Source organism: Pelophylax lessonae, assembly GCF_965119305.1.
Source record: "Pelophylax lessonae genome assembly, chromosome: 4".
In the NCBI taxonomy this organism is placed as follows: Eukaryota; Metazoa; Chordata; class Amphibia; order Anura; family Ranidae; genus Pelophylax; species Pelophylax lessonae.
The window spans coordinates 632,804,220-632,827,752 of record NC_138771.1 but is presented as its reverse complement, the minus strand read 5'-3'; the positions used below and the strand labels follow the sequence as shown (position 1 = coordinate 632,827,752).

Here is a 23,533-nt window from a genome sequence, read left to right as displayed (position 1 = left end):
AACAGCGGGAGCCAGTGGCTCCTGATGCTGTCTCTGAGCCAATGAGGAGGAAGAGCCAGCAGAGTGACTGCTCTTGTGCAGATTGCTGGATCGAGACTGGGCTCAGGTAATTATAAGGGGATGTTGGAGGGGGAGATAGAATGCATGAAGGTAAAAAGCCTTCAGCCTTCACAACTGATTTAATTCTAAATGGCCTCTATTTTGGCGCAAGTCAACAAGCCAGCATCTAAAGTTGGCCGACCATCATCCTCTTCTCCACCACAGATGTCTTCTCATTAGAAACAATACACTCCAAGACCCTCCCGACCACAACCAGATGTGCGGTACGATAATAGCGGACATTTGCCACTTCACTATGACAAGCCAGGGTTGTGTAACCTCTGTCCAAAGGGTGTTTCGAGGTGGAAGTGTCAAAAGTGCCAGGTTTTCCTATGTTTGAATGCCGACAAGCAATGCTTCATTGCATACCATCAGCGATAAAGTGGATTCAATGCCCCAAAAATATTTGTGCTGTTGCACCACAACACAAAAGAGCTAATTGTATTCAATGCTTTAAAATGTTAACTTATTAGTTCATTTGTTTGATGTATCTATACAGATTTTTGGTATTTAAATATTTTTTCTACTTTTACCACAAAGTGCTCTCTCAACCGTTTGGTAGAGCTCTTTTTTGTTAAAAAATATTTGTCCTGTTAAAAAAAAAATGATTGTTTGTTAAGTATGCCCAAAGGGAATAAAAAAATGCAAAGAAATTATTTTTCCATAGCTTTTTTCTAAGTGAGGACTTTAAAGGGCTAGAGACAGAGAACAGTCTGTGACTTTGCTTTTGTTATTTATTGAGGGGTAATAACATCGATGGAGATAGAATGCATGAAGGTAAAAAGCCTTCAGCCTTCACAACTGATTTAATTCTAAATGGCCTCTATTTATAGCAAAGAACAAATATTGCTATCCACTCTACACTGGACACTACCGTGTTAAGTCGACACCGCTCCTGCATTTTACCGGTCATTTATAACATTTAGGTTGCATCACATATATACTAAAAGACATGTTCATCATCTTCTTGGTCCTTTGCATTGAACTCTGGTTACAGTTGTTTCAAAACTGTTGGATTATCATGACAACAATATGGGTTGTAGCCCAAAATCCAAAGATATGAGGGGCCTAGTTATTTTGTATGGAAAAGTTCAAATTGTAACTAAACATTTACATTTTTTTAAATTCATTTTTTGCTTTCGTACATTATCCCCAGGACATAACCATTATCTTTCAGCCTAGAAAATGTTAAATAATGTAATTAATGTTATTTTAACCTTCAGCTCACATTGACTTTGGTGGGATCCAGAACCAAGCTTTAGTAGTGTTTGTGGAACCTGCCTCGAAACAAACCCATTTAGCTCAGCTCATCCCTGCTTGTAAACCTTCCCTACTCTATTACTCTATTCAATTGATCTTAAATAAAACAAATTGACTTTAGATTTACTTTAAGCAGCTCATCTTCCTCGTTCAGTAGTTCAGCTTTCAGTGTTACCTCTCCAGCCTACTCATTGGGAAAAGAATGATAATCATCCTGATCTTTGTTCAGTAAGCAGGAAACTGACTTACAAAGAGGAAATTCAAATCAGAAAGTGGCAGATTGATCTCCTTACTGACTAGCAGACAAGTAAAAACAATTAAAAAATTATTTGACAGGTAAAATGGTATACATATACAATATATAGTCAAAGGTGTGTGGACACCCCTCTCAAAGATTGAGTTCTGGTGTTTTCAATGAAGGATTCAATTAATACTACAGCAACCCAAGACATTTTACACAAATGTGCCCCTTGTAGAAACAGTTTAGTGAGGACCCTTCTTTGATTCAACATGACTGTGCCCCTGTATAGAAAACTAGCTCCATAAAGACATAGTTTGATGAGTATGGTGTGGAGGAACTGGAGTAGGCCTGACCTCAGCTCTTTTAAACACATTGGATGAATTGGAAATCTGATTGCACACCAGGTCTTCTCTGCCAATATTAGTACCTGACCTCGCAAATTATTATTTTTTGGCTTAATGAGTAAAACAATCCACATGCATAAGATACAGCAATACTATTGTAGCGCACCCCCTTAGGAGCCACAGATGAACTGGGATCCCCCACCCTGCACAGCTAGGCACACTGAATTTTCGCAAGCACTCTGGAAACAGAGAATAGTCTGTGACTTTGTTTTTGTTTATTATCGAGGGGTAATAACTTGAGGGTGGGAGGTTATGGGATGCCGAAAAGACAAGAGAAGGGTGCACCGAACTAGTGCCATGCCATAAGAAGTTTATCAAAAAATAGTTAAAACAACATATATTCTACTCACAAGAGTACGCTATAAGCAAGCGAAAAAGAGAGAGTCCCTTCAGCTGTCCAGAGACCACAGGACCGTAATGCTTAGTTGTGACAGGCAAGCTTGAAGCTATATAGTGGCTCTGAGGAAGAGGGTTCTCCCTCAAAACGCGTTAGCTATATGGACACCTTCAAGCTTGTCTGTCACAACTAAGCATTACGGTCCTGTGGTCTCTGGACAGCTGAAGGGACTCTCTCTTTTTTCGCTTGCTTATAGAGTATTCTTGTGAGTAGAATATTTGTTGTTTTAACCATTTTTTAATAAACTTCTTATGGTATTGCACTAGGTCGGTGCACCCTTCTCTTGTCTTTTTGCTTTCAGTTTGTGTGGATACCCATCATCCCAAGAGGGCAGCAAGACCTTTGATGCTTATGATACAGCCAATGCCTCTGTGACCTACATGCACCTTTTGATCGCAGGGGATATTTACTTGTCTTTTCAAGTTATGGGATGCCCTTTTGACTTTAGCAAGAAAACTTTGGCAACAACTTCAGGGACATCTTCCTATACACAGTCTATATACAGTCTATATACACTCCTCCAGCACTTTACTTGCTTGCAGTCTCCAGCTGGATCACTGTTAGTGGTTTCGACAGATACAGTCATATTTTAGCATAGGCCCTTTGCAGGCAGGAACTCGAAGACCCCTTGTTGTGTAGCAGAATACAGTAATCAGCTTCTACTTCTCCTCCTGTGGCTTCTGGTCCCAGCACCACCTCTTCAGGCACTACTAACCCCCCTGGCTGCAGCTGCCCCTTTCACTAACCCTCCAGGCTAAATTTTTTCTACAGTCCTCCAGACTGACTCTCACCAGCCCACCCAGCTGATCCTGCAGAAGATCTCCCAGGGAAGGATTGAAGATCTAAGCACACCGCTGTCTTCAGGGAGTACTGGCTACATGTGGCAGTCTCCCCCCTTGTAAGTCCCCAGTAGTGCTGCTCTACTCACACTATCCTCTCTCTTGCTCCCAAGCCTCCAGGAAGGGCTTTCTCCGTGTGTTATGACAGGATCCTTCCAGCAACCGAGCACCAGCCCAAGGTCACCTCCCCCAGACTAGGGGGCACCCTCGAGGGCCACTGACAGCCTCCTCACCATCCCATCTCCATCTTCCACTGACTGCCCTGCTGGCATGGCTCATGCCTATTTATGAGGGGTTTTTTTTTAGCTGACCTGTAAGTAACCAGGCCACATGCCTAATTTAATTACTCTTGTTCTATCATTCTTTACATGACATTAGTATTATGGCATTTTATACACTTTTTCAGATATTCTCTTGCATCTACTGGATGAGTGGACCAGTTCCACGAAAAACGTAGAGTTTTAAGATGACAAGAATCTATTTGGTTACTTACTACATGCCATCTTGCACCTTGTTCCATCTGTTACATTATGGATGTCAAGATTGTAATGATTATGAAATTACAGTTTTATAGTTATTTATTGACTTTGTATCAGCTCATTATTTATGAATGATGTATTTATTCTTTATATGTTTGTCCTTTGACTGTATTCTCAAACTTGTCTTTGCTATTAATTAATAAAAGTATGATTATGTTTACCTTGTGATTTGTCTCATGACCATTGTATCCTTCTTTGTATTATGTTTAGGGATGGAGGCATCTTGCTTTTGATGCATTGGATCATTTTATTATTTTTTTTTTTTTATTTATGACGTAAGCCTTGCCCCCTGCCAGCCCTTTACTGGGATTGGCCAAGGCCCTCGTAAATATATTAGGCAGCTCCTACTTAAACCTCAACCCATTAGCTCTAGAAGTTTCTAAGATGATCTAGACCAGGGGGAGGAATCAGAGGAGCTGTCAGAATTAGTGTTGAGCGAACACGGACTGTATTATTTGTGTTCGTACCGAATAATTGGATTTTTGTTACCTGAACACGGACCCAAAAACTTTACTGTATGTTCGGGTTTAAAATCCGCATTCGGTCATTTTATTTCCTGTTTTGTATGTAATGGCGCGCTTTTAATGGCGGGCTTTCAACAGCCAATCAACAAGCGTTTAACTGGTGTGCCTTAAGCCATCCCAGCCATGCCTACTAATGTATTAGTAGCTGTGATTGGCCATCTGAAGCATGTGACCATGTTTTTATAAGTTCGAGAGCCCCAGTGCGCTGTGTCATTCTGCTGTAGTTCAGGGACAGAGCACACATCATACGTGCTGGCTGCTGATTAGGGACAGACAGTGATTCTGTGAAAAATTGTGTCCGAAAAGAATGCAGGGTCAGGTCGGAGTGCAGGCGGGGAGAGTTATTAGAGCATTTTAGGGTGAGGCTGGAGATTAGGCAGGGTCAGTGTTCTACATCGATTTTGCTGTGTGGGGGGTTGTGCAGTGAACGATCTTATTGAGCATATTAGGGCGAGGCTGGAGATTAGGCAGGGTCAGTGTTCTACATCGATTTTGCTGTGTGGGGAGTTGTGCAGTGAACGATCTTATCGAGCATATTAGGGCGAGGCTGGAGATTAGGCAGGGTCAGGGTTCTACATCGATTTTGCTGTGTGGGGGGTAGTGCAGTGAACGATATTATCGAGGATATTAGGGCCAGGCTGCAGAGATTAGGCAGGGACAGTATACATCGATTTTGCTGTGTGGGGGGGTGGTGCAGTGAACACAATCTTTTTGCCCTCACTTGAGCCCACTGAGGAGGAGGGAGAAAAAAATCTATTTTTATCAGTCTGTTGTGTGCAGCATTCAGCTATATTTCACTACAGAGTGCTGTTCTAATCTGCTATTAAAAAAATAATTTAAAGGGGAATTTTTTTAAAAGCACTTGCCATGCTCTTAACTACATTTTGCTGCCATTTTCAGCACTCTAGCCCTTTCCATTGGTGTTTTAGAGCCATTTTAGTGCCTGAAAGTTCGGGTCCCCATTGACTTCAATGGGGTTCGGTGTCCGGGTAAAGTTCGGAAAAAGTCCGGGACACGGACCCGGACTTTTTTTTCAAGTTCGGCCGAACCCGCCGAACACGGACATCCAACTCTAGTCAGAATGAGTCATTGAGCCCTGACTCACTGAACCCTGACCCAGATTCACAGCTCAGGCTTAGCCCCTAGCTAACTAATTTTACCTATACTAAAAAACCTACACAAAAAAAACTATCCTACATCTAGCCCACACTAGAGAGTGCTACACTATACTTTTTCAGAAAATCTCCACCTTTCTTTTAAAAATTTCCCTTGAGCAGTAGTCAGTGATTTTGCCTAGACTGAGACAGTGCCATCAGTCTTCTACAAGGAGGTGAAAGCATTTACTCTATCTCCACTTACACCCCCCCCCCCATGATCAGACTTCAACATTGTAACTTTGTAACAAGTCACAAAAAGCCAAGAAATGCACAGGTACCAGGATCTCATGATTGTGTTATCTCAATCCAGAAAGTAGATATTGATTATGGATTTTGCCTAAACAAAAATGGCGCCATCTATCAGGAAAGAAAAGCAGATGAATGCATTGTCATGGGAAGTGCTATGATACTGTAAAAGGGAATAAATATCTGGAAGTGGTACACTTACAATTACTTGGCATGCATGCCCTTATTTTACAAAATATAGCTGATGATAGGTCAACTTTAAGGTTACTCGGTATCTAACTCCAACACAAGACTTTTGGTTGGCACAGTGTCATACAGCACTGTGGTCTTTGGATTGATCCCAAAAAGGGACAACATTTGCATAGGCTTTCTATGTTTTTGTGCATGTTGGTTGGATAATTTCCAAATTGGTCATTTGTATGTGTATTGTAGGAATGTTAGAGTGTAAGCTCCTTCAAAGGCTGGGACTGGTGTTAATGATTCAGTGTTTTCTGTAAAGTGCAGCAGAAGAATGTTTGGAGTAACATTGATATATTTACAGAACCCATACAGGAAGTAATACCCTAATTTCTTAAGTTAAACTGCATGATTCAGTCTTTGCTTCCATACTACACAAAAATAAGAATATGTCTCAAATGTCACAATACTGTATAGCATATATGAATTTATTAAGTCAGTGTAAGTTACCTGAGGATAGCGGAGGAGCCCAAGAACCTGAGCCAGAAGAATGGAGTATGTAGATGATGGGTGACTAATGACAGCACTTAGGGGGACATCTAGAAGACATCGGTAGTTGGGAACGACCATCCCATTTCCTGTCACTTCATGCAATACTGCTTCTAAACTTTGCTGTATCACCATACAGGAATCATAGACCTGGAAACCCAGTGTGATGTTGGGTAGGATAGCGGGACTCTTTGTGACCTCATCTATTGCAAACATCATTGCTTGGAGCTGCTGAAAGTACTCAAAACTGAACCTTAATTGGAAGTAAATTAGACATACATAATAAAATAGTGATTACAATGAAATTAGCTTTTTCTTAGACCTTTATTTAGCAATAAAGGAATTACACTTTTTTCATGACCAAGTTTTTTTTACAATTTTTACAAAAAATGTGGTCCACCAACACATTGTCAAATACTGTAAGAGTAATAATAAATAAACTAAAAAGATCAGTTTTGAACCTACGCCATCTTGTTTGTTAACACCCAGCGCCACAGTTCAGGTCTCTGCTCTGCACACCTGACTTCATTAGTGGACTTTAAGGCAAAGCCAGAATTTCAAGCCCATGCCTAATGAACAGTTTTGTATGTTTACTTGTGCCCTGGCTTATTCCTGAGTATTGTTGGTACTATATTAATGCCTCGTACACACGCAAAGATTATCGGCCGTGAATTTTCGGCCAACGTCCGATCGGCCGTTTTTCGGCTTGTTAGTATGATGCTGCCGACAACCGACTCCGACTTTTCGGGCGAAAAAAAATCTGGTGTGCAGGCTATAAATTTTTTGTTGGCCGTCACCACAACGGCCGATTTTCCGTCTGTCAGTACAGATTTCGGCAGACAAAAATTTGATGAGCAAGACTGGGCATGCTAAGAGAAGAAAAAACACACGGAAAGTAAACCATCACATGACATCACTTCTGAATTAGATTTTTGTTGGCCGAGAAAATTCGTGTGCAGTCTAGAGCACATTTCAACCAACACAACAACACTGGACAAAAGTCAGCCGATGGGTCGGCCGATAATCGTTGCGTGTGTACGAGGCATAAGCTTGCCATAGAAGGTTTGAATTGTATTATCTATGACCTGCCTTAAGTGGGGTATACACTAGTAGAAAATCTGCCGAAAATTCCCATCCGAGGTAAAATCGTACGATTTTCGGCTAGTGTGTACACAACTTTCAGCAGCCGATGCTGACATTTTCAATGAAAAAAAAACAGAGGGACAAACACCAAAATTTTTATCGTCCGTCCCCAACACAACCAATTTTCGTTTAATGTGTATGCAGTACGCCCGCGAAAAATCAGATACGAAAGACCGCGCATGATCTGAAGTTGCTCACGACCCGGAAGTCTAGGTACAAACGTCCCAAAAAAAAAAAAATCGGACGAGAAATTTCATGAACATTTTGCACTGTCGACAAAAAACGGTTATGACCGCTGAGCATGAGAGAGAAAAATCGGAGGATATTTCGTCCGATTTTCGTCAAGTATGTACGAGCCTTTAGTCTGCTTCTCTGGGCTTATTTGAGTTATCAGTCTGTTGCCTTAATTATTGTCTATCAATGCTCCGTTTGCCTGTCTGAAACCTGCACTCTGTACATCTTTGCCTGATCTGACCCCTGGTCCACTACCATCTGCTGTTTGTGCTGACCATCCTGTTTAGGAGCTTATAAAGCACTAACATTTGTCTTACATGTGATTGATTATTATCCTTGGCAACTCAGAGTTCTGCAGAACTCAATTGCACTAAATAGGTTGGTTTTTGCAGATTTTATAGTCACAGTAATAATAATCTTTGAACATCTACGGCTAAGTATTTAAGCACTCACCCTGTCCTTTTTCTTTCAGAATCATAGAACTACTTCATTATTTTCCACTTTAGTGCGTATTTATAAGACCTTATGAATAAGCGCTATAAGGTAAAATACATGAAGGTTTTCTGTAGAGCTGCTTTTTTGCTATTTTTTAAATACAAAATTGCTAGATTTTGAAGCGGTTTGTAGCAGATTGTTTCTCTACACAGTTAAATAGTTCTATGATTTGGCAAAAGCTGAGGTTGTACGGCAGGCATGTCCAACCTGCGGCCCGGGGGCCACATGCGGCCCAGAACCGCAGGCAATGAGGCCCACTGCCCCCTGACAATTTTTTTTTTTTTTTGCTGGGGAGGAAAGAAGTCGGGTCGGGGCACGGCCACAGCGGCTTCCAACTAACGGTAGGCAGAGGCTGCCTCGGAGGGGGGGGGGGGGGGTGGACGAGCATGTGCAGTGTTTGACTCCTACCACCATGACCACTTCAAATCACTGAAGTGGTCATGGTGGTTAGAGTGTTCCTTTAATATGTTTTGGAAGTAAACCTCTGTATACTGATTCCATTTCATTTGATCATCCTCTAGTTGTGTTAAATTAGAGTGGGGGGCGCAGCGGCACGTGAAGGGAGCGGCAGCATTTTATTACTTATATACCTTAACTATAGAATATATTTTATATGTGGCCCGGGAAAATTTCTCTACACTCAATGTGGCCCAGAGAAGCCAAAAGGTTGGACACCCATCCTGACACTCAGGAAGGTGTCAAGTAGGATTTCTCCATGCAGTGCCATTTTTTTATTTATTACATTACATAACTTACACAAGATCATTTCTCTTGCATGGAAATTGTTTTGGGCATTGTCATAGACTATTCTATAGCTACAAATCTAATCCATCGTTCACTGGTTTATAACCTACCTACTACCAATTTCGACATGATCATAGAATTCAGGCATAATAGATGAGAACCTGTCACAGGTATTGCTTACTTGGAGCAGGTGGACCTGGGTGGTTTCTTGGTGAAGGTGTTGAGTTGGTATTCATTGCCCAGATGTAGAGGCAGCACAATTCCAATCATCACATCCCCAGGCTGAATTATACCCTCTAGCTCGCCCACATCCAGATGGCACTGGGCATCTTCAGAGCTGAAGACACTAATACAATGGGGCAGGACCAGGACCCAGAGCAATACATACAGGCTGATCATATTGAGTGAAAGCCAGAAAGGTACCTGCAAAAGAGAAATGGGCATAGGGGCATGATGTCTGACTGATGAACTTACCCTTAATGGTCACAGAGGCTTAATGAACGAGAGACATCAGTTGAAAGGACTTAACCCTGAAGTCAGGGTGGGTAGGTTCTAGTATCAAAGTAAAACTATTTTTAGAGAGTTATACACATAGAAAGGTGTTCTGACCAACAAACAAACTTCCATTTCACTGGTGTTATCTTTTAATTAACATTGTAGATGATCAAAACAGCAAATAGTAAGGACCAACTATATTATTTTAGCGATTTAATGTGTATCCATAGCAAAATGTTTAGAGACATAACTAAAAGTGCGATGTCATAGTAAAGGGAAAGCCCCTCTTAGGCAGTTGTCATCTAAAACAGGTGTCCTACTATCATCTGGAAGATTTTTAATTGGAGAAACACCAAGGTGATACCACACAGTATATCGGATAATATTTCAATTGGCACACAAAAATGGTGGTTGGATGAGGTATTTTACCATCACCAACACCTAATTGCCAATATAAACTTAAAAAAAAAAAAAAAAAAACAAACGTGGTGTAAAAAATCAACACCAGTATACAGTTATTTTATTTTTTTTTATTAAATGTTTAAAATTATATAAATGCTGTAGGATAAGCCCCAGAGCACACAGCAACAAATGGTTACAGTAGTTTACAAAATGACTATACTGCAATGACTTCGCAGCACGGGTGCTCAATGCCTGGTGTATTATAATCAGGGCGTTTTTTCAGCGGGAACGCAAGGAAACGCGGGGGAACGCAGTTCCGGCACCTCCAGTTAGAATGCATGCAATGGCAAAGGGGTGCTGGGGTCAGTGGGGTGAGCGGAATGGCCTATTGATGCTGGCTGTCGGGGAACCTATTGGTGCTGGGGTGAATCTATTGTTGCCGGAGGGCATTTTGTTGTGGGGGGCTACTGTTGCAGTAGAGGATTTATTGTTGCTTGGGGGAACTATTGTTGCTAGGGGGGCTATTATTGTTGGGGGGGGTCTATTGTTGCAGGGGAGGATTTATGGGGGGGGGGGCAATTGTTGCAGGAGAGGATTTATTGTTGCTGTGGGGATCTATTGTTGGGGGGAGGGGGTCTATTGCTGCTGATTCCAGGGGATCTATTTTACTGCTTTTCTAGTTATCATTAACAAATTCTATACAAATTACCTAGAACAGCTATGTCCAAACTATGGCCCTCCAGCTGTTCAGGAACTACAATTCCCATCATGCCTAGTTGTGTCTGTGAATGTCAGAGATTTACAATGCTTCATGGGAATTGTAGTTCCTGAACAGATGGGGGGCCGTAGTTTCGACACCCCTGACCTAGAACCACTACATGATACTTGGTTCTGTATTCTCAAAAAGGGGGGGGGGGTACTGAGAGGTGGGTAGTGGGTGGAACCAAAGGACAGAGCTCGGAGGTGGGTAGGGGGTGGAGACAAGGGGTCACTCAGAAGAGGGGAGTACCTGCACCTATTTGCAGAGCAAAAAAAGCCCTGATTATAATATGTTGTAAATGTAGTATAGTGTTCACCATAGCACAGACCAATGATGAACAGTTTATATACATGGCTATACTGTGCTTATCAGCAGCAGTGCTGCTCAATGCCTGATCTAATATGCAACAATTGCAAATGTAGTAGAGAAAAACCCTACAACACAAAGCAATGATGATGATGATAAATATAGTTTACAGGCAAGCAGCATGTCTAATACACTGCACTTGCAAATGTAGTAAAATAAGCCCGAAGCACAGAGCAATGAGCAGTAAAAGTAGTTTAATAAAGAAGTTATAAAATATTAGTCCCTGCCTGCAATTGTGGATGGGTAGGAAACCTCTTGCACTCCTTTTGGGAATATCCCAGTCTCATTAGCTTTTGGAATCGAACATTCCATCTAATCTCCGCATGTACGGCAATCTTGACCAAACCTAGCCCTGCCCTTGTCCTCCTAAACACAGGAATAGATCTATTCCCTCCTTGGCAGATAACAGTCATATCCCACATTCTACTTGCAGCTCTCTGGTACTCCGAAATCCCCCCTTAGCTCAAAACCTTTCAGATGTGGAAAAAATGGTTGATCATAACTATGCCTTTGAACGCATGTTGGCGATGAATGCTATGAAGTATGAGGCATTTTGTAAGCCATGGAGTATTTGGATGAGCAGGAGAATCCCCCTTTAAGGCAAGTCCAGCCATTACCTCCTCTGACTTTATCACTGGTATCGTTTACTTTCCTATCTATTTAATTTGTACTGCTTTGTACTGTATTTGTTGTCCATTGTTTCACACTTTGTATGTGTATATTTGCCTTCATATTCTAATACAAATGTATTGACTCAAAAAATATTAGTCCCTCCCTGTCAGGCTCTGCTTCTTCAAAGTGCTACTATCCTGTAAATGTTGTAGAATATGTCCCATGCAGCAGTAAAAATCAGTTATTCACCCCCAAAAATGTCCTATCTAACTATCTTCTCAGTACAGTGTTACTCTAACTAGCTAGACCACCATACTGCAAATGCCTGGTGAATGTAAAATGGTTGACATTTAAAGGCCCTGGTTGGGGGCATAACATAGGCAGTAGTACATCTGTCACCATAAACGTGGTGTCTGGAGTCCACGTGGGGAGACATGTTTCTCTCCACATAGAATTCCATATCTCTGTTCATCCCTGGCCATGGATTGACTGCTGCTCATCCCATAATATTTTATAAATCATATTTGTCAGTTTCTAGGGGTCCCCAATCAGACCAGACCACCTGTAGCCAAGAGGAAGTTTCTACAAGTGGTTCTCAACAAAGGAAATTAAGGGAGAAATTAAAATAGCAATTAAAAAAAAAAATAACAAAGAATCTGACCCTTCCCTACTTAAAGATGACCTTTTAGTAGCTTTACCAATCAGCATGAGTACATTGCTGACATGACACAATATACAGAAATAGTATCATTTTTTTTAGAAAAGTTCTATTTTTTATCATGAAAAAGCCATCCTTTAGCCCCAGTCCAGTGACTTTTCAGAGGCTGAAATTATGTCATCAATCTGCTGCAGATAGCTGGAAGCAACTCCTTAGTCTCCTCTCCCCAGACACAAGGTGAGTCAAGAATTGCACAGGCACCAAGATTGAGCTGGCATCTCAGTCCCAGAAGTAGATGATGGCCTTACAGGATGACTGAACAAAGATGGCACTGGCATTGTGTGTAGAAAGGCATAGGAAGGCATTGTCAGGGGGAGTACTGGTATCTCTCAAAGAGGCAGGGCTTTTTTTCTCAGAGAGTAGGTGCAGGAACTCCCCCTTTGTCTCCGCCCCCTACCCACCCCCAAGCACATACCTTGGTCCCACTTCCTACCCACCTCCCAGTACCGCCCCTTTTAGAGCACAGAGAACCAAGAATCATCCTGTGGTGCTAAGAAATTTGTATGGAACGTGTTAAATAAAACAAGAAAAGAAGCAAAATAGATCCCCTGCAGCCAGCAACAATAGAACCTCCCCCCCCCCAGAAACAAGAGATCACCCACACAATAATGCCCCCCCCCTCCGCAGCAAAATACCACCCCAGCAACAATAGACCTCCAGCAGTAACATTAAATTCACCAGCAGCCAGCAATAATAGACCTCTCTCTCAAAAGTAGATCCCTCCTAGCAACAACTGACTCCCCAGAAAAATAAGATCCCTCCCAGCAGTAATAGATCCTCCTCCAGAAACAATAGACCTCTATGCAAAAATAGATCCTCACTAGCGACAATAGATACCCCAGCGGCCATCATCAATAGACAGTTAAGCACACCCCAGCACCCCTTACACATAAATATATTCGGTGTTGGAGGTAACGGGACTGCGTTCCCCCGCGATCCCCCTGAAAAAAAGCCGTGCAAAGAGGTAATGAAAACCTGTAAGTGAGACACCTATGCTATCACTTATCAGGAAAAAAACATGTCTGATGTTAGGTCTACTTTACGAATAAAGTATAATGCTGGAGTAATCATATAATTTGGAATTTTCCCTACACAAATATTTTCAAATAGAGATTTAAAAAAATGTCAAATCAGAGCATGCCTGTTGATTCGGGACTCCAATAGAAGCAGTGTTAGCCTTTTACTTACAGTACCATGTTATTGAGTTCCTCGCTCTTTACAAAGAGAATCACTGAAATTCCCATTAGCTATAGCAGTCTTATAAACCCTCTGCATCCTGCAGGATTGCACAGTGGACCAATAATAATAATGTCCCTCTGCTCCACTAATGTTATAATAGGTGTCCTGGATGAAGCAGACCTAGAGGCAAATGTCCTGCGGGATGATCTATTACCAGAATGATGGAAGTCCCAGTAATAGATAAACACACACGTAACACCTGCGTACATTTCACTAACAGTAACTCCATGTATCTCTTCTTAATGACCAATACATCCCCCTGTTTTCAGTGCCCACGGCTCTTCAAGCCACACCATTCTCTCTTACACACCTTGAGCTGAAGGGGGAATATTCATTGCAAATATTTACAGTACCCCAAAAGCTTAAAGAATTTGAAACAGCAGTAAAAATAAAACACATATGTAAAACATGGCAAATAAAATAAATGATTGGTAACATACAAGTGTAACAGAAAGTAACCCCTAAACCCTATACTAGCGGTAATCTTGCCTAAAGAGGAGTAATGTCACAATATTAGTCCAGCAGCTTATACCCCTTTCTTTGCTGGTCAGCATGTTGGGGACAAAATCTGACACTGGAGTGCTCTGGATAAAAATTCCTCTGAACCCGTGTGAAGGCATCTGCACTATGACCCACACGGGGAACACTATTCCTCTTTAACAGGGTGTAATATGGTTGGCCAGTGTCCTCTCACAAACTCCTGGGGTGATCTCTCTCTCTGTTCCTCATCAACAGTTTAAAAAAGTCTGCAACCACAGCATTTTCTTCAACAATAGGGCTCAGTCAGTGACAGTAATGATCACAGGTACTAGGGTATGTCCCATGCTGTGCTTCCCCCCATTCCAGATTTGGTGCTGAGCATTTTGCCAGCCACCAGATGTCTCTTTCAATGTCCTCCTCACATCTCTTTGTGCCAGGGAACAAGCCTTTCCCTTTTCCTCCCTGTAGAGCTCCAATGAGCGGGCTGAACTGTGCTGTGCAGAGGAGTGATGCACACCCCTAAAGAGCCACAAATATACTGGATTCCCCACTCCTACACAGCCAGGCAAACCAAATTTTCACAGGAACTCCAGAGTCAGAGAACAGTCTGTGACTTTGTTTTTGTTATTTATTGAAGGTTAATAACTTGGATAGGGATGGGAGATTATGGGATGCCCACTTAACTTCAGCAATAAAACATCAGGGACATTCATCCTATATACAGTATATATATTATTCCAACTTCTTCCTCCAGCACTCACTTTCTTGTTCCAGCTATGTCACTCTGTGATGATCTGATAGGCTCCAGTCAGATGTAGCAGTGCCAGATTACAGGCAAAAGTTTGCAGCCCCTATAAGTGTAGAATGGTATCGTAACAGAACTTGTACTTTCACATCACTTTCTTCCTGTGGTCACTGGTCCCAGCACCACCTCTTCAGGTACTCCCAGCCCTCCTGGCTGCAGCAGCCCCTTTCACTAGCCCTCCAGGCTAACTTCTCCACACCAGTCCTCCAGACTGACTCTTCACTAGCCCACCCGGCTTGACTCTCACCAGCCAATCCGGCTGACTCACAGGAGATCTCCAAGGGAAGGTAGAAGACTTAAGCACACCGCTGTCTTAAGGAAGATTGGCTACATGTGGCAGTCTCTCTCCTTGTTAGTCCACAGCAGTGCTGATCTACTCACGCTGTCCTCTCTCTTGCTCCTGTTCCTCCAGGAAGGACTTCTTTCCATGTGTTGTGGCATAATCCTTCCAGCACCCGATCCCAGCCCAAGGTCACCCCACCCCCCCACCCCCGACAAGGAGGCACCCCTGAGGGCCAACGACAGCCTTCTCAGCACTTTATCTCCATCTTCCACCCAAATGCCCCTGCTGAGCCATGTATATTTACGAGGTAAACTCTATCCCCTGCCAGTCCACTACTGGAAATTGGCCGAGGCCTCATAAATATTCCAGGCAGCTCTTTCTAACCTCCTGTCCACAAGCTCTAGAACATTCTCCAATGTTCCAGAAACAGGTGGATGCATCAGGGGTGCTGTCAGGATGAGTCATCCAGCCCTGACTCGCTGAACCCTGACCCAGATTCAGAGCTCAGACATAGCCCTGAGTTAACTAAATTTAACTATTCTAACAACACCTACACTAACAAACCTAAACTACTTCTAGAACACACTAGAGAGTGCTACAGAAGAATGCTGTGGTGAGCTGCAGATAGAGGGAGCTGCTTTACTCCTGTGTTGTGCTGTGGAGAGATAGAGGGCTGACCCGCCTACAAAAGGGTGACTGAGTTGCATTGCAGTGCCATGCCACTGAAGGTTAGAGACCAGAGAGAGACCTTTATTCTCAGTGATGGGGAGAGGGCCAAAAACTCCAGAGAGGGAGAAAGCCCCACACAGATCTAGTTACCGCCATCTTGAAGAGAGAGCTCATATGTGTGTGTATGTGTGTGTGTGTGGCAACCAGACCCACCAGGACAGACCAGAACCTGCATTTGTTGTGAGAGGCCTATTGGCAAAAAAAAGTTTAGAATAATTTTCTGTTGGTTGCTCAGGGACTTAGTTGCCTTTGTTTACACTTTGCTGCCACTCAAAAAGAGCACTACAACAGGAGTTCATGAGCCCCATTGACATAATGACAACAGACTGTGCTCAGACCTCCAACTGGCCAGTGGCATAGCTTAGCCTTGAGATCTCAGATAGGCCACATAGTTATAGTTATATCTGCTTATCAAAGTATTTATTCATGTGTTTGTCATTAAGCTGTTTGATATTGTCTTATTACTTTAACCCACAAAGGCTTTCATTTTGTCTTTAATAAAGCCCACCTTACACTACATATTTGGCTTCAGATGATGGGGTCAACACTGGAAACAGCGAAGGGACTTAAATATTCCAGCAGTTTCCATTACACATTCCATAATGGAAACAATGGTCCCCAGGACCAATAATGAAGGTGTAACTACCTAATGAAGCCTGCAAAAAAAAAAAAAAAGATGGTGTTCTATTCTCGCCTTACTTCATCCTAAACTGAATCAAAGACTTTAATTTAGTAGTTTTTTTAAAACCATAAAACACATGTGTTAATTTACATCAAAGGTCCATTCATATGTCCCTAAACATTGCCTATAAGGTTTACCACCTATTGGGATGTCCATAGAAATACCTTCATGACTCTTCCAAGATAGATCAGGAACCATTTACTGGCCCTGTGAACATATTCTTTGCAGTTAATGTAGTTAATTTCAGTGATTAAAAGTTGCTGGGGGACAGGAATGTTTTCCACAAGCTCTCACCTTTTAGTTTCCACTCATAAGGCTACCTGGCTTAGTGAGTAACACATGCATTTTGATAAACCTGGGTTCCAGCATCCTAGGTTAATAGATTTAAGAAGAGTTGTTCATAAATTATTCCATGCTCTGAGTGGACTAAGACTTTTGTAATGATGTGCGAAAAGGTGGAGTGGTGGTTGGATTCTCCTGAGGTCACATGAGTTTCATTTTAAGGCTCAACTCAAGGCTTACTCATTCGTCCCCTCTCTCAGTTGACGTTCCCCCCAATCATTTAGAAATTAAGTATACATATCTCTTCTTTATGTACATTCAGTTTGTTTCTATGATATCACAGGTCTTCGTCATCCTTTTTTTCTCTGGCAGTTGACAGATTATAAATGCAGCAGAGAAAAAATGACGTGGCTCCTCTCTCTAGAGTAGCCATTCTCAACCTTTTCAACACAGAGGAACCCATGAAATAACTTTCTGGCCTCTTTTGCTAAAATTCTACTGTATATCTACAACTCATGATACTTTATTTTGACGGTCAGTCTGAAAAATGGTCCTTACATTTGTGGCCATTGAGAAGAATTACCCCTGTACAGATAACTTAAAAGATCAATGGTGTCATTGGGAACTTATCTGAGAGGCAGAAATTGCCTTTTGCTCAAGTAACCCCATGCATCTTCTGGAGGAACCCTAGGGCTCCATGGAACCCGGGGTTGAAAAATCCTGCTCTAAAGCATTCTCCAGAGAGTGCAGGGTGAGCGCAGGGCCATGAGACCCTGGGCTCAGGGGAATTGTTTGATTGATGATTGGCCTCATGCAACCTGAATTTGGACAAGAGCAGGACTTGGTGATTGGTTGATTGTGCGGATTACAGTGTCGGTCATAAGGGGATTTAGCAGCTGGAGCTCCTGGTAGCGATTTTGGGCTTTACTGTTACTATGATTTGTACTGTTCAGTCCTGGTAGACCTTAGCTAAACTCATTATAACCCGGAACTTAGGATAACCAAAGGAGCCAAGCTTTTACTGAATCTAGATTAAAACACTGGGATCTACTCTCGGATGACTTACAACAGTTTTTTTTTGTCTAAAAAAAAAAAATCAAATAAAAACAAAATTCGCCATAACAATAACATAAGGGAAAGAGCATAGAAAAAAATATGATTAAAAAAGTTGTGAAGGCGCCCAGCCCTAATTAAAAGATGTTAAAACCTGCTGCCCTTTTAATTGTTAAATAACAATAAATAGGTAATGAATATATGGTAAAAAGGCGCTGGTAATCTTTAAAGTGCTGTGTATAAATACTTATAAGAATAACTTAAAATATTTTTCGCAAAGTATAAAAACTTCAATAGTGCAATATATCTTAAATGCTCCTGGCACTGGGCAATTTGTATTGATTGCTTGCGGGTATCAGGAAAAATAATCCTCCAAGGATCTGCAGTATCCCTTTTGTGTCTCCTATTTCCCTGCTAGCATGTTGCGGTCGGCTTGCGTTCCAGCCTGTATATCAAAAAGCCCAAGGGCTTGATATCTTGAACCTGTACCACAGGAGCACTGGCCAGTGCCTCCTTCAAGGACTGAAAGTTATTTTTACACTCTGATGTCCAAGACACCAGCCCAGGCAGCTTCTATTTCATTAGGTCAGTAAAGTGCTTAACTAAGGTACTGAAGATGAAAACACACACACTTCTGATAGTAGCTGGCTTTTCCCATAAATTGCATAACCTTCAGAAATATAATTTGATGAGTAGACCAGGCTGTGATGGCCTCGACCTCCAATGTCTCAGATACCAGGGGACTTACTCCTACCTGAAAGTTACAAAAACTAGACTTCTGTCTATCTTCCTGAGGCTTGCTGGGTTTTCTGATTAGATTAGCCACTGTCAGTTTATCAAGGCTAGGCAGGACTAAGGACAGAGTGTTGTTATCGTTAGATGCTAACAAAGCGTTCAACAGCGTTGAATGGGACTATTTATGGGCAGTGTTGGAAAAGTTTGAGTTTGGCCCTCTATTTATCTCCTGGGTGAGACTGCTTTATTACCGTCCGCAGGCTTCTATCAGGGAGGGTGGCAGAATATCTGAGCACTTTTACTTGGGGAGGGGCACCAGACAGGGATGTCCACTTTCCCCGCTCCTGTTCGCGTTGGCTATTGAGCCGCTTGCGGCTACCATTCGATCGCAGGACACCATAGATGGGTTTCACTTCGGCCCCCTTCAGGAGAAGATTCTGCTATATGCGGACGACATGCTCCTGATGCTTGGGGACTCAGGGGCTTCCTTACAAGCTACCATGACCACCATAATGGAGTTTGGCCGATTTTCTGGCCTCACTATCAATTGGTCCAAGTCGGCCTTACTGCTGCTGGATAAACCGGTGGATCCTCTCCTGGGTATGCTCTGTCCAGTCCCCATGGTAGCTAACTTTAAATATTTGGGGGTAGTGATTTCTGCGGATCCGCTCCACTATTGTAGCTTGAATGTGCACCCGCTCCTTGCTCGGTTTCGTGATACAATTAAGGTCTGGGACAAGCTGTGGTTATCGGTTGCGGGACGGGTGAACTTGATTAAGATGGTTCTGATGCCGCAGCTCTTGTATTTCTTGCACAACTCCCCAGTGGTTATCACGCTGAAAATATTCAGGGTGGTCAACACGTTATTCAGGACTCTTATATGGCGGGGGCAGGCGGCCCGGATCAGGATTGAGCAACTACAGAAGCCTAGGGATTTGGGGGGCCTTTCTCTCCCTAATCCCTGGATTTATTATTTAGCCTCTCAGCCGCAGCACCTGGATGGGGCGATGGCTGGGACGGGGGACGGTCCGGCTCTGAAACTGATGGGATATTTTACGGGTGCCACTGGCATTCCTGAGGGGCTGGAGGCTCAACTTTTTGCTAAATCCAATAAACTCTACCCTACCTATAGACTTCTTCAGAAGATCTGGGATTAGGCCAAACAGCTACAACTGGTTACCGGATACACTTCTTATAGTCCCATTTGGCATAATCATTCTTACCCTGAGCTGGACAAGCTGGATCAGGCTGGTAGGTGGCTGACATATGGGATGTCCCATGTTAAACACATCCTGCTAAATGGGGAGCTACTGCCCTTCGAGCAATTGCAACTTCGGTTTTCCTTGCCACATAATATGAAGTACTATTACCTGCAGCTTCGGCATGCATACCGAGCTCAATCTTCCTTGTCCCACTCCAGCTTGTCCTCCACTCCGGTATTTTTCCTTATGGAGCAATATACCTCTACTAAGGGCTTTATATCAGCTTGTTATGCAGCCTTATTGGGTTCATACTTAGACAGATATCCGTGGAAGGCGTGTGACAATGGTGCGGGGATGTGGGGGAGGTACCCGCTGAGCAATGGGAGGGGGCCTTGGAGTCAGTCAGAATATGTTCACTCAATGTTTCCCATCAGGTATCCCAATTATATATCCTGTTACGAGTACATCATACCCCGGCGAAACTGCATACTATTGGTCTCCGCCCGGACAATATGTGCAATAGATGTGAGAGGGATGTGGGGGACCTTATACACTTACTATGGAGATGCCCGAAATTACACCGGTATTGAACCTCAGTGACCTCCACTATAAACAGAGTTCTGGGCTTGGCGATTCCTTTGGGTCCTAAGCACTGCCTCTTGGGTATACTGGATCACATTAAAGATGACCGCTACTTACTGGAGGTAGTGGCGCTAGCTCTGTTTCAAGCCCGACTACTTATTCTTAGACGCTGGATTGATAAGGAACCTCCTATATATAGACTCTGGCTGGAGCAACTGGGCACCACTCTTCGCCTGGAGAAATACATTTACCTGCATAGGGGTGCCCCGGCCAAATTTCGGAAAGTCTGGGGAGTCTGGTTGAGCTCTTTGGGGATGGCTCCCACGGATCTGATCCTAGACCATCTGTTACTTTAATTGCTGGGGTGGGTAGACCGTTGGAGGTTAGATTGGGGGGAATGACTTTGATCTGGGTTATGGGACTGTTGCCTTGCGTTATGTTTTTTTTTTCTTTTTTGGTTCAGGCTGTTCTTTGATTCATGTTGTATACTGGCTCTGTTGCTGAGATCTGTCTACGATTCTGTGCCTTTAGTGGTAGATGTGCTTTTGATCCAATCTGTTTGTTGCAATATTTGTTTCTATGTGCGATTTCTCAATAAACTTTTTTTTCTTGATTTAAAAAAAAAAAAAAAAAAGATTAGTAGAGAAATTTAGTTCCAGATACCTGGATTTTTTTGGGATCCCCATAAGATATGAAGTAAATTACCCTCTTGGTTACAGTTGCTCCAACATAGGGGGTCATATACCACCTATGTATAGTTTTTTGGGAGTTGTCCCAGTGGTCTGTGCATGCTGATGATTTGGTGTTTGCTTTTATCGCCCCTAGCCATTGAGTATAGGGAATGTCAGTTGGGGATCTTTTTCCCAAAGTACCATACAGTTGGATTTTTTATCCAATGAGCTCAGATTAGGGAGTAACAATGATGAGTGCTTTCCAGTATCACTTGAGTGATAGCTGGTATGTTGGGGCTACTGTAATACCATTTAAGATGGTGCCAGCCAATAGCAGGCTCAGGGCTCTGTAGACAGAACTGAATTCCTTTGTAGAAGCTGTTCCAGTCAGAATATCCACTGGCTCTTCCAGACAAAGGAAACAGCACACAGTCACTAGGACCCTGAGCTCTGGTCAGTAATCACATTGTCATAGGATTACCGGATGCCTCCTTCCAGTATCCACCAGACCCTCTTGAGTGAGGGAGAGGCTAATGCCACTGGACAGTCAGACCCCTTCAAACTGAGTTATTCAGACCATGTAGCAGAACTCCAGCAGTCTTTAGGCTTGGAACTCCTCCAGTAGGACAATACATGGCTGCTCTACACTATTTATGTGCTCTTCAGCCACCTACTGAGCACACCTCCAATAAATATTCAGATTGTGTTGTCTACTGGAGGAGTTCCCAGCTGAGAGGGCAGACTGCTGGAGTGTGCTGCGTGTTCATCAAGGTCCCAGCTGTGACATAGCAAGGAGGGAGGGGGTGGATACTTTTTAAATCCTTATTTGACTTTCCATCACACTATGGTCTGGAAATATCTAGAATAGAGGGAAGAACAATCAAACCTGCAGCCTGTAAAACATAGAACAGCCCAAAGCAAACAACTACTGCTGCACTGGTTACCTAGGGGACCAGAAAAGAGCTAAATTAGCCTAACATCCTAGCAACCTATCTATGAGGGTGCTACAAATATACTAAAGTATGCTATATAATCATGTGAAGATTGTTGTTGAAATAAATTTTCTGGCAACAGGTTTTTTTGTAATATTGCTTTCACAATTGACTCTAATGCATTTCAGTGATAAGGGAAACTTTGCTAAAGTTTTGGTAAACCCCAAACTTTTGCTCTCATCCCAACCCAAACTCAAGATAGCATTTCTTTACAATCCAAATTCAGTTCAAACTTTTTTTTTGTTCCCCTCCCTGAAAACCCTCACATTCAATAGGCCAGAAATGTGGAGAAGAGACCTTGCCTCCATCAACATGGAAGCACTCCTGGCACAGTACCTTTCCCATGTTAAGGGCATGTGACCTGGTGTGGTTCAGAAAGGGGTGCCTACTTGTCCCCTATGCTTCCTGGCCTGCCAGGCTGCATGCTAGGATGAGGGTCTGGTATGGATTTTTTGGCGGGAACCCTATGTTGTTTTTTCTTTGTTTTTGTGTGAGGTTCCCCTTAAAATCCAAACTCCGGACTCTAATCAAGGAGAAGTAGGATTTTTGGAGGGGACGACCCCATGCGAAAAAAAAACGATATGGTATGGAACTGTCTCATTTTGGATAGAGAAGGGGAGGGCTATAACCTCCGTCAGTTTATTTTTTGCCTATGTGTTCCATTGGGGAGTATTCCCTTCACTTCCTGTTCCATAGCCAAAACAGGAAGTGAGAGGGAATCCCTGCAAATTAAGGGAATGCCTTGGGGACCTCAGGTCACCAGAACTAGTGTCCCCATAGGAGAATTTCCCCTCCATTACTGTTCTTGGGACAACCCAAAATCTGGGATTATCTTTTACTTTCATTTTCAATGATAACAGCAAACAAGACAAATAGTGAGGGTGAATCTACCTAACAGGGGCACAGACAGCAATAAAAACTGAAAGGTATTCTAATCCATCTTCACTTACTTCACTTCATACTTTAAGGCATTCCCATAGCACATTAGTTAAATAAATTTTGTATTTTTATTGGTTCACTTTTAGCATTATTAAAAGAGCTGCTCCCTACTGAATTATAAATATATATACACTGTATAATATATATATATATATATATATATATATATATATATATATATATATATATATATATATATATATATATATATATATATATATATATATACACATATATATATATATATACAGTGGGTACGGAAAGTATTCAGACCCCCTTAAATTTTTCACTCTTTGTTATATTGCAGCCATTTGCTAAAATCATTTAGGTTCATTCTTCTTCCTCATGAATGTACACATAGCACCCCATACTGACAGAAAAACACAGAATTGTTGACATTGTTGCAGATTTATTAAAAAAGAAAAACTGAAATATCACATGGTCCTAAGTATTCAGAC

At 42.4% G+C, this 23,533-nt stretch overlaps 1 protein-coding gene across 1 annotated transcript in view; it reads right to left on the bottom strand.

The window, feature by feature from the left end:
• LOC309552873 (vomeronasal type-2 receptor 26-like) overlaps nt 1-19,311 on the bottom strand; it is a gene marked incomplete at both ends in the record, with an annotated part of 31,103 nt that extends 11,792 nt beyond the window's left edge. Inside the window, 4 exons of the mRNA XM_082253784.1 lie at nt 6,394-6,685; nt 9,230-9,471; nt 18,709-18,806; nt 19,182-19,311. Coding sequence (XP_082109910.1) covers nt 6,394-6,685; nt 9,230-9,471; nt 18,709-18,806; nt 19,182-19,311 — 762 coding nt within the window. The remainder of the gene's footprint in view (nt 1-6,393; nt 6,686-9,229; nt 9,472-18,708; nt 18,807-19,181) is intronic.
• Between the last annotated feature and the right edge of the window lie 4,222 nt (nt 19,312-23,533).